Genomic DNA, 12,448 nt, shown 5'->3' with positions numbered 1-12,448 from the left:
AAGACAATCGTCCCTCTGAAAAGACATTTTACTGCAAGGGCTGAAGTTGTGAAATGTGCAAGGCCGTTAAGTGTTCCAGATAGTGAGCATTGACAGTCTAACAACCAGAGACATGTAATAGTGAAATACTTCAGAATAATTGTCTTTTTCTTACTGGTTTACTGTGGGAGAAAATCTTCAGGAGCCACTTGTACCAAACAAGCTGTGTTATTGCCTTGTAATTATTATTTGACAAACTGACGTACTGTGATTAATAAATCACGTGCCTGCTTTTTGTGTGTGTATAATCACATGCTCCACACTTATATTGACAGAAGCTTACAAAATATTTACCTATGTGCATAGGACTGGCAGGAACTTCTGGGCCACCAGGTCTCCTATCACGGCAACATGTGATATAATTCCTTTAATAAACCTAACAAGTTCTGTCCTCAAAGCCATTCAATACTTTGCATGCATGACTGCAACTGGGAGGCTGTTCCTCCCAGATTACCAGATGGTTAGCAGCAATCAAAATCTCTAATGCATCTTTTTGCTCATTTACTCTTTACCAGCACTGGCCTTTAGCACCACTAAGTCTTTCCTCGCCCTCCCTGGGAGACACTTCCACGATGCTTTTACAGAGAGAAATCCACCTGGTTGCAAAATCAAGCGGGACAGCCTCTCCTTGGGTACACCCAGCTTTCACTGCGGCCTGGGCTGCACTTTTCCCATTGTGTTCTATGATTTCATTGCTTTTCTCATGCTTCCATGGTGTTGGCAGCTTAGTTATTCTGTGATCGAAGTATGAGCTGCCAGTTTGCATGTAGGAGAAGGTTCAGACCTATGACCTTCTCTTTCTGTTGATTGTTCTCCTTGCAGCTGGCTTTTTTTTTTTTTCCTATGTATAACATTTCAAGCTTCCTTTGACCTGAGGTCACTTCATATTTTCTGTCATCAGCAATTTTTACCAGTTCTCCACCAATGTTTGTACCAGGCTCATTCCCGAAAGCACTTTCCCAGGAGTGGTGCCTAACAGCCCCCAGTAGCCTCCTACTAGGTTGGCAGCCTCCCACCCCTCTCACAGCAAGTTTCACTCATTTACACCTTGTCCTAAATCTCTTCTCCCTGTTCCTAAGAACTTTCCATGTTGCATCGTATGGAATCTAAATCCAGAGGGCTGAGATCCACCCCAATTCTCTCACTAAGTAAATGCTTTTCCTCACCCAAGAAAGATAAACAGGTTTGGCAAACGCATTTAATCTCATGCTGTTTACCCCCCTTTCTTTAGCTGTCCTTTCCTTCGCAGTTTGTGCTGCAGCTTTCCACACACCATTAAGCTGCAGTGTTCATGCCTGCTCTTGCCCACATCGGTTCTCTCAGTGCTCACAGGTCGTGTGCTCTGCTCCGGTCCCTGGCTGCAGGGATGTGCTGGAGATACTGGGGCCAGTTCTGCAGGAGCTCTGGCATGTGGGTGAGCCCGTTCCTCTGCCTGCAGTGCATGAGGGATCCCTGGGATTTGCTTCTATCCTGCCTGTGAACATTTCCCTTGCCCGTCCCACCAGCATGCTCATCTGTAGCCACATGATTAACATCCTCACCCTCAATGAAAGCTAAAAGAATTTGGGTTTTGCACATACCTAATGTACATTCACCTCTATACCGTTCTTACTGGAGAGCAATCTCACTCTTTTTCCCCTTTCCCCGTTTTCCTCAGCCATATGCAACTGGGAAAAATGTTTTCCCCTTTTTATTAATGCCATTTAGAAGAGCAAACTGCCTAACTTGTGAAACATAGGTTTTATGACCAATCAGTTATTTTGCTTTTATCAAATAACTCCTTGCAATGACTGCTTATTCTCAAGAGCATTTCTACATTTGAAATTGATTTAACTGCAGCCTGTGCTTTCCAGTTTTTCCCCTTGCTGGGTTTTATCTCCAGTGAGGTAATGCATAATGAACACTGGTCCTGGAGCTTCATCCCAGCAGCGCTGAGACACAAAAATCCCCAGGCTCCTAGAGCAGCTGATAAAATGGATTAGTTCTTGCTATTTATTTAAATATGTCCCTTGGAAAACTGAAGCTGTACCAGCAATGCCCGTCTTCATCGCAGAGATATAGTATTTTAAGCAGAGCTTTGTTTATTATTAAAAAACCTGAAGCATCCTGAGTCTTCCATTTAAAAAAAGCAGAACAAAACAAAACACAACATGACAGAAGTAGATATTTCTGATATTTCTAGGGTAAATACCAGCGAGACAGAATGGAAGAGCAGATGTAGGTTTGCTGCTCCTTTTGGAAATCCATTTTAACCTTAAAATATAGCTGTGTAGGTGGCCCTTTGTGGTAGTTCACAAAGCTCTTTTTGGTATTTTATTTCTGCAAGGCCTGGAGCCTCAGCTGAAGCTCGCCTGTCTCATCACTCTTCCTCTCCCCATCAGCCTTTCCTTCTTGGTCCCACCACGCTGCCCCAGAGTCCCAGCACAGAATGGGAAGATAGAGAAGGGACCATGCACAAAGGCTTGGCTTTCTCAACTCATTTGCTGCAAGGCACACAAGTTTGGCATCTGGTGCTCCCTCTCGTCACAGCTGCAGTCAGTGCAGTGCTGATGTAAGCACAACCACTCCTGCTCCCCTCCAGTTCCTGCACGACTTGTTCTGGGCCATCCAGCTTCGGGGGGCTCTGGAGAAGACATCCATGAAGGAAGGTCCAGCGGGCTGAAGGAAGTGTGTTGGAGACAGGGCCCACACCACATCTTGCCCTTCACAGTGTGTGCTTCAAGCTGTGGCTGCTGCCGATGTAACAGTGATCTGGGCAACAGGCTCAGTCACAACAGGCCCCATGGTGTGGAGCAGATTTTGGCACGGCAGTGCTGCCCCAGCCTCCTGAGCCCCCCAGGCCAGTGCCCTCATGACAAGGCCTGGCACAGCACAGTCAGCACCGCGGGGCCAGGTTCCCATCTCTGACGCTGACTTACTGCATGACCTAGGGCAAGTCACTTAGCTGCTCCCCTTCATTTCCTGACTCTGCTAAACGCTAGGGATAATAAGTAACTTTGCATGAGCGCTGTGAAGCTTTGAAATCTTCAGATGAAAAGGCGCTGTATAATTGCAAAGCGTTTTTAATAATGCTCATCATTCGCTTCCCTCTGAGCTGCCTGTCGGTCTCAGGCTGGAGCGCTGCAGAAGCCATGAGCATCCAGCTACCAGCAGCAGGCTTTGGGGGAGTGCAGGATTCTCCCGCATCCAGCTCCACCTGGGAATCTGACCTGAGCCTGGGTCCAACAAAAAGCCAGAAGCTCAGAGATCCTTGCAGACAGAAGCTTTCTGGAAAGCTTGGGGATTTGGGGGAAGGGATTTAAACAGCTGTGTTGACAACACAGACAATAGGGATCTGATTCAAGCTGAGGGGGACTACTTGAAAGGCAGCAGGGAGCCACAATTAAAGCAGTGATGAGGAGGAAGGAGAGGGGAGAAGTGAAGATTACTTGGGCTGAAATGCTCCCAGACTGCAAGCAGCCACAGCCACGCATCCAGCTGGCACCCGCCTGCATCCTCCTGTGCTCTGCATGTCCAGTGTGCTTCCCAGTGCAGTCTGCCAGGGTGGCAGGGGCCTTGTGGGGCCTTTCAGTATGAAAATTAATCTGGAGTTTTACAAAGGGAGCTGTTTTGTGCAGCACTGCAGATAAAAAGAGATGAGGTTGTCTTTGTAGCCGGGCCTGCAGAGCTTGCACTTAGCCAAGGGGTTCTTTCTATTTCTTTTTTTTGACTCACTAACACAGCAGTAGCTGGAGCCGATGCCTGCAGCTCACTGCAGCCCAACACCTTTCCCAAACAGAGGAGACTCTGTGCACTGCTGGCAGCTCCTGTGATTTTATCGCAGTTTTTGAGCTTTGGGGATTGTATCATAAAATCCCAGCTTCTTGAAGCAAGGGAACTGGAGCTTTCATTTATAAACGAGTTATGTTCCTAGCCCTCAAGGATGAAAGATTTGAAAATATGAAACTAGAGTAACTTAAAAAATTGGGAACTGAATAAAGAGATCCTGCATTACATTGGCTAATAAGATTTATTATTATTTTTTTAAAGTTGGGAAAAGAAGTAGCTGGCAAATAACTTCTTGGGAAATGGGGCAGGGCTTGGGCTGACTGCTGGCTTCTCAGGATTTCGAGGTTGCCAATCTGCCTTTGAAGTCTGCAGCCATTCATAAATCCTTACATAACAGCAGCAGCCACAATGCAGTGGAGCTCCAGAAATGCTGACAAGAGGAAAGTGGTGGGAAAAAGATTATTTTAGCAACCTGTGACAACGCACACTGTGGCATTAATATTTAAAGACAAAAGACCTGGAGCATTAGCACCCCAGATCCTCTTAGAAAGGAGTGCCTTTTTGCTCTAGGTACTCATTTTGCTCCTTGGTACACCTCTTGTAGGCAGAGAGGAATTGAGAGGCTCCACAAGATCACAGAAGGACATTTAATGTAACTAGATATATCTTGGTCCTTTGTATTTTAGGAAAGCAATTCTTCTCATTACAGTGGGTGGCCATGGCTGAAAGCTGCCAGGACCCAACAGGAACAGATGTGAGCTTCAAGCACCTCATGACCACTGCTGTGCTTTGTCCCAGCTGCATCTCCAGGTGTTTTCACACAGTCACAAGCAACCAAGATACAACAGCACAGCAAGTGCTCGTGCATCAGCTGCCCCATGTCAGCCCACGGTACACACCTCTCACATGCTCCTTCAGGGGTCACACTCACTTGTTCAGACCACCTGCATGCTGGTTTAAGCAAACACATTTTGCTTCTCACTTTGCTTGGCTGAGAATTCATGAAAGTGAGTTTGTGAGTTTGTGAGCCTGCTCAGAGTGCCAAGAGACAGAGCAGCTCTCAGGAGGAAACATACCCAAATGGCATTTCTGACAGGTTTCTTTCACTTCATGTTTTTTATTCTCATCTCACTGGGCTCTGCACTTTCTCATGCTGCGAGTCACTGCTTGCATTGGATGCTGCATTAAATAGGTACTTACTTAACTTCAAGCCTTCAGTGGCTCTCACTTCATCCAGACTTGCTCTACTTTGGGGCTCAGAGCCCGTGTAGGAGGTTTGGGAAGAGGCAACAGTATATGCCTCTGCAGAAAGATGAAAGCAGAAGAGCAGGTGATACACAGCCTGTGAACACACAGCCACAGCCACCAGCCCGCTCCTGGAAAATGCCTATGAGCATGGGTCCTACTGGCCTCGTCCAGAGCTCTTGGGTCCACACACAGCTCAGCAACAGTCACACAACGAAAGAGATTATTTATAGCCTCTTGTTGTTCAGTTAGCAGGCTAACATCCAGCATATTGTGCTTGAGTTGTCCCAGTTTCAGTCAGCTGGAAGCAGGCCTTGTAACAGCCCAGGCAGAGCAGTGCTGATTGCCCTTTATTGTCAGGACAGACCTGGGCTGACCCTGCTGTTTGTCTCAGTACATTCTCCTTCTGTGGGCACGCCAGGTTAAGATCTGAAGATCTGATCTGTTTCCGAAGATCCCACTTTGGTGGGGGCACCTTGGGGAACACAGGCACTGCTCCCCTCATGTACTTCAGTGCACACGCTGCTCTCCACTGCAGTGGATCTCTGTGTCAGGGAAGTAGAAGCCAACAGCATCCCAAGATAGGGATGTTAGAAACACAATTTGGGCATGCACCAGAACATGACTTGTTACTGCAACACTGGCAAAGTGTGAGCCAAGTGCTTAATGCTAAAATCCAGGCGAGGCAGTGCAAGCCTTGCTCTTGCACACACATGCACATGCACATAGGTGCACCCCCATGCCCTGCAGTGTACCCATGCCTTGGGAGCTGGGTGCTGCTAAGCACTCACTAATAGCACTGCTGAGAAACTGGTTTTAGCATCACAGCAGTGGTACAAGCAGGCAAATTCTCCTCATTTCCCAGCACAGGTGTGCACAGCATTGCCTGGCTACACCCCCTGAGCACAAGGTGAAAGTTTGCTGCCAAGAACACGCTGCTCTGTGCTGAAGATAACCCAACTGCAATGCAAACACAACCAAGCCGGAGCAGAAACCCACAAACAAAACAGGCTTCCTGTGCCCTCTTAAAGACACAAAGGCTTTGTTTGAGGAAGGTGGAACTCATATACATGTCCTCAAACAACATTATTGCAGCTTACAAACAGGATCCCTCACTTCTAAGGCACTGGTAAGAAACCAGGCTGGAAAAGCTGCCTCCAACCAGGGCTGCATTGCCAGTGCTGTCTTACCTGGAGGGATATTGGCCAGTGCTCTGCCCAGCACTGATCTAAAAGGCTGGATACAGCCTGCCCTATGGGGCTTTCTAGTGCGCAAAAAGCTTTTGAACGTGCCCGCTCATTTAGATCTGACCCATTTAATTAAAAATTGACGTATGCTGCTATTTCAGCTTAAATGAAGCTTACTTCTGGTAGCTAAACACTGCTCCTGATGGAGTGCTGCTTAAGCAGAGTCAGCCTGATACAAACTAAAATGAGAGCTCCCCAGCTTTTTAATCATGGGTATCTGATCAGAAATCTCACCCTGCAGTAGGCTGATGCAATTGTGTGCAGATAAGCTCCAACAAGAAACCTTCGTGCATGGAAAATGGGTTCTGCTGGGCCTGCAGCTCTGACGCCTGCTGCCAAGCTCGAGATTGATCGATGCCTGTGGATGTTTCTTTAGTGCAAGGGAAAAGGATTCTTTTTGTTCCACCACTGCATTACCCAATCCCACTGAGGGTGGTCCAGAGAGGGCAGGTAAGATCCCTGGGTTTGCACAGTCCCCATCTTTTCCACAACACAGGCACCTTACCTCCAGGTGCACACTTCCACAGCACAGCATTGCATCAGACGAGCCAAACACATGGGGAGCGCTCAGCGTATTGACACAGATAAGCAGAGGTTGGTGGAGGGAGAGGCAGAAAAGCAAGCAGAGGCAAACCTGTTCTTTGGGGCTGTCCCACTGCCACCCGCACAAACGCGGCAGGGTTCCTGCCACACTAATGCTGATGTCCTCGGCGGCCTGCACCCTGCAGTTTGGATTTCTGTTAGCTAAGGACATGTGATGCCAAATAAACACTTATAAAATTGACTTGCCTGATTTTTAGAGAGAGATTCATAGTTGTGAAGAGATGATACCACAATCACATGTACGAAGGTTTCAGTACATCTACAGCAGAAGAACCGAAACCATTTGTGCTTAAAATACATTACACGTGTGCTTTGGCTGCAAAACACTCACTTAGAAAACATTAAAGTTCTGATTTAATGAACTGGAGAGTCAGAAAACCAGAGTGCCAGCCTTTTTGCTAATGATCCATTTCCCCAGCTGTTCAACGGCAGTGTGCCGAAATAGGGAGTTTCAGCAACAGGAGAGCACAGGAGAGAAGGAAACAGGCAAACGGAGGGACTTAGGCTAAGATCGGGTAGGGAATGCTTAAGGCATGCTTAGCTTTGTTAGGGACAATTATTTTCTATGGTACTTTCAGAAGGATGAAAAGACAGTCTGGATGGAAACAGGGAAAAGCCAGTGGGGACAGCCAGCCTGCCAAATTTATTTTGAGAAAATAAAGAGAAAAGGGAAGTGAGTGCATATCTGGAGGGACAGCAGGTAGTAACAGGTAGGAGGTATTAGAGCAGGTAGTAACAATTAAAAATAATTATGGAGTGCAACGCCAAGATGTGTTCACTTCAACTTCAGCACCCGATGACTGCAGTCACTCGTGGTGTGTGGCAGGAGCCACGTGGTAAGAATCACAACTTCTAGAAATTATATTGAACACTTTGGCCTCCTATTTTCACCTTACTCCCCAAACTAGCTTTTATTCATTTTGATTTGCAACAGATTTCCTGGAAAGTCAGAAGCACACTGTTGCTGGGACGATTGCCCACCACTACTTACGCTTTTTAATTCTCTTTATTAAAATCTTTCTTTTTAGGAAACACAAATTGCAATCAGTTACACAGATCAGTTAATATTGATGACAGTTCCTACATAATTAAACAAGTACTAACAAATTCCAACTGTTTACAAGCCAAAACTTAAATTAACAAGATTATATAAGCTCAATAAATAATACATCTGGTCCAGTTCAAGTATAATTCAACAAATCACAGCCTCAATCCTTAGAGAATAGAAAAACCCTGAATATAACCAGCCTAACACTAATTTAGTGTTAAAGCCAATGTGAAACTTCGTCTAATCTTATGGGGCAAATGTTTAATTGTTTTATTTTATACTTCAAGGAAAGTAAGTTGCAGATTGACATTAAAGACTACTTGAGATCAATACAGATTTCACAGAGATGAAAAGCACAGTCCCTATTCAAAAAGTGCAATCTTTGGTTAAGATGTGTTGAAATGGTTTGTATATATTAAGGAAGCTCTTTTTTGTTTTTTTAAATATCAATATATTTTTGGCTAGACCTGAGCCTGCTTTGTGCTATATATATAAAATGTGTATATATATATATATATATGTATGTACGTATGTATGTATTAATTAACAGCGTGGATTATAGTGATGATGAATTCTGCCAACAAAAAAGTAAAAATTTAAAATATAACAAACAAACAAAAAAACACGCTTTTACATAAGCTGAGAAAGGCAAGCAACTGCCTACAGTGGCTTTCTTCCTCAGCAGAATAGGTAGTAGAAATTGAGGAGCTGAGTGCCTGTCAGCATTGCATGATGGCCTGTTGGGGAGGGAAGGAGATTGTCTCTGAGATCTCAAAGTGAATCGGGCTGAAAAGTAGGGATCAGTAGGAGTTAATTGAGACTAGAGATTGCTTTAAAGTGTTGAGTTCTGGGGTGAGAAAGCAGCTCCTCAGAAAGAAAACTGTCCCTATGGCTGTACCTAAGATGTTACCGATTGCTGTTGTGTGGGACGATGCTCAGAGGAATGGGGCCACCAAAGCATCTCTATAAATGTCTGGTTAGGTCACATCTGTGGGGCTGGGCATGGCTCCTGCATCTCTCACTTGAGACAATTCCAGGAGAGGAAACTAAGTAGGGTAGAGATGCCACACGGAGTGTCCTCCTTCTACTTCCTTCAGCTGCGAAACAGTGGCCTGGGCCCTGACCCAAACAAAGGACCTGGAGCCATGACAGGCCCTTGGTGATCCTTGGTCAGGCCTCCTGCTCCTGGAGCTCTAGATGGAGACCAAAACTTAAATGAGCACATCTTCATAAAGGACTGAAACATACTGAAGTCTGCTTCAGTACCAAGAAGGAATTCTGCATATCTAATGCAACCAGACAGGAAAAAGAAGGTTAAATATGCAAGCTATGAATAATGAGAGTGATCCTGATTAAGAATTTGAGGAGGGGTGAAAAATAACCTCATGGGCAAGCCCTCCCTTTAGTAATTCTGCTGCTGCCAGTCAAAATCTCATTGCTTGCCTATTGCTTTCCCTGCCTGCCTGTATCCACCTGTTGTCTGTTTTCTGAAAGTTTAAAGCTCCTTGGCCTGGGAAAGTCTTTGTTGTGGATTTGTGTCATGCCTATAATAAAGGCAGTGGACCTGTAGCTTCTGCTGCAATACAAATAAAGAATAATAACAGTGATACTTTTCTCATTTGAGGTTACCTGGGGATAAAGTTGCTGGAGGCATATGACTTTGATATACAGTCAGCTGTGTCTCACATCCAATTAAACTTAACCACATGGTCTAACAAGCTGCCATTAGGGCAGTGAGAGCCCCAGTTTGAGAGCAGGGTTAGCTTCAAAAATCTAATGCTTGCACTGGAGTGACTTCCTTCCCTCGTACCCAGATTGTGCTGAAGGGCATAAGGGGAGCTTCACATTCAGATGATACACGACCAGCCTGAGAGCTGCGCTTTAGAAGATGGTTGCACAATCTCTGCTGCCATTTTTGTAATCTTATAGCTTGCAATATAAGCTCTTGCCCTAACAGCTCTGTGCTCAAATTTCACTGCTATGTGAAAAACAAACAGCCAAAGGAAAGCCCAACCTTTGAAGGAAAAATTCTTTGTTTGCATTTTTTTCCCTTTTGTTTATTTATTTATTTTACTTAGGGGAAAACAAAGGCTGTTTTAAATGACAGATGGACCCAAATCTTAAAAATACTTCAAGTGTGGATAAAGAAGGATTTATGCTGCAATGTTTTTCATTTCCCCTTGTCTTTTGGATAGGCCACATCTGAATCTGGGATGCAAAGAATCCCTCAACTTGTAACAGGAATTCCAAATATGAAATCTGAACCCACCTCTGGTAAAACGAGTGGAAAGCACAGGCCATGAAATGGAAGAGGGCTTCAGGCAACAACGCCAGACACCTCTAAGACACGCTGCCTGGCCACAGGATACTGCAGAGAACAAGCATGACTGCTGGCACAAGAAATAATGGAACGAATACTTTGGTGGAAGCGGTTTTGGCATTTCAGTCACTCTGTAATAGTTTGCAATGTCCATGTCATTCTCAGCGATGACGGGAACCTTCTGGGAAACTATTTCCACTTACAGCATCTAAACAGGACATCTTGCACCAGCAGTTTTTACAGAACATACTCTGATGAGTATGAGAGTCAGGCAAAGAACAGAAACACGTCTGCAATTCCGCATCTGCCTACATTACGTGGTGCACTTTATAAAAGCATAACTCTGGGATCAATTCTGGCAATGGTTTGCATACGCATTCACTATGCAACACAAAGCCCCATGGAAATGAACCAGAAACTCGTACAGTGCATTTCAAAGGGACTGAGCAAAATACTAAGTAACAACTGCACAGAAACAATAGCTCGTAATAATGCCAGAGCTGCTGGTGCATCCTGTGTTCATCCTGTGAGCCATGAGTTGTGACATTCACCTTAAAAAACATAAAATACGAAAACAATATTAAAAGTCTGGCATCCTTCCATGAAAACCAGGAAAATTCAACATTGCCAAGCCAAGGAAAAGCAGCTCTGAGAAGAAAACAGAAAGACTCCAAAAGCAAGAGTCTCATGTAAAATGTCTAAAAGCAACATGGTCCAAACACATGGCACTTTAAAAAGCTTCCCATGAAAGTTTCAAGTCTGTAAGACTCAAAGTTGGCACTCTTTAGATTCGTCAAAGAGAAGAGTTTTAAACAGAACAGTAGCTGGAGAACACCCTGATCACGCCATAGAAAATGCTGAAATCCAGAGCTGCCAGCACGTGTGTTTGAATTGCTCTCGCTGTGCTGGGCTCAGGCTATAAGGTCCCTGGGCAGAGACTGTGGCTCCCTCTGCATTCGTACAACACTGTCAGTGCTTAACAACACAAATATCTATCATTTCAGCCAGCTCCAAGATGCATGGAGATGGATGCTGGTGGGGTTTACACGATGCCATCTACAGATTAGTTTTAGCACAATGGCTTTAGATGTCCTATGCAAATCCTACTCACTAATCCTACTCACTGGGGGCAATGAGCAAAATGACTGCAGACACTTTAAGCAACATTAAAGCCTATTTATAGTCACATCTCCTTTCCTTCCAGCGTCCACTGGAGGATGCTGAGTGCTTCTAAATACTCTGCCTGACCTGATGTGTCACATCAGAATTAAAACCTGAAGAATCCCTGAGAATTCTGATTTAATCTAGGAAACCACTCCCAACGTGCAGAGTGTGAGAAAGAATTGCTCCACTTGGTACAGATATGCCAGCTTTGCTTCACCGTGGGAAACAGTTTCAGGCATTTTGGTTTTTAATGGCACTCTGGGCATAGGTGCATGGAAGATGCTCTTTATTTCCCCTCCTCTGTACAGTGCAAATTGACAGTTATGTCAGAGAAAATAAAATTAAAAAATATATCAGCATTCACTCATTATGGCTCTTCCAGCTCATACGCATCATATTTTTTTCTTTGTGAAGTGAGGAACGATTCCAGCGTCATCCTGAAGCAGGTGGCTGTCTTCTTCCTTCATTTTCAGGCTCTCTTCTGCAAGCTGGGACAGATATTTCTGCAATCACAACAAAAACAAACCATCTCTATTAAAACTGAAAATACTCAACGCAGAATGCTCTGCTCCTTTTCAGAGGCTCTTACACAATCCCAGCACCTCAGAATGGAAGAATATGCATAGAACCTCCTCCTGGTCAAAATTCAAGCCAGGTAGAATGCTTAATCCATGGAGTTGAACGTTCTGTTGTTTACTCTTGTGCCACAAGGGGAATTGCTGTCAGAATCAGAAAGATCACAACTCCCCATCAGTCTGTGTAACAAGACCTCACTTCTCTTTGCAAGAAAACTCACAGCTCCTGTAAGATACAGCATAGGAACTAACCCCACTCAGTCAACTAAATTATACCAGGGTAAGACTGCTGTGTCAGAAAGTAGATACAGATTCTGAGTCATAATTTAAAGCATATATATTTCATTTTCAGCACTTCCAGTTCAGACATGTATCTTGTGCACAAGAATATTCATATTAAGAGACAAATCAAACTCAATAATAAGTAAGACTAGCACTC

At 44.7% G+C, this 12,448-nt stretch overlaps 1 protein-coding gene across 5 annotated transcripts in view; it reads right to left on the bottom strand.

The window, feature by feature from the left end:
- Positions 1-7,889: 7,889 nt before the first annotated feature.
- The window catches only part of RBM20 (RNA binding motif protein 20), a 93,810-nt gene continuing 89,251 nt past the window's right edge, over positions 7,890-12,448 (bottom strand). For all 5 annotated transcript variants that reach the window (XM_048944212.1, XM_048944209.1, XM_048944210.1 and 2 more), the window contains exon 14: positions 7,890-11,937. In XM_048944212.1, the coding sequence (XP_048800169.1) occupies positions 11,827-11,937 (111 nt within the window). In that variant the 3' untranslated portion in view covers positions 7,890-11,826. The remainder of the gene's footprint in view (positions 11,938-12,448) is intronic.

The sequence above is a fragment of the Lagopus muta genome, chromosome 5 (assembly GCF_023343835.1).
Source record: "Lagopus muta isolate bLagMut1 chromosome 5, bLagMut1 primary, whole genome shotgun sequence".
NCBI classification, from domain to species: domain Eukaryota; kingdom Metazoa; phylum Chordata; class Aves; order Galliformes; family Phasianidae; genus Lagopus; species Lagopus muta.
The sequence above is the reverse complement of the archived record's forward strand: the minus strand, read 5'-3'. Positions and strand labels throughout refer to the sequence as shown.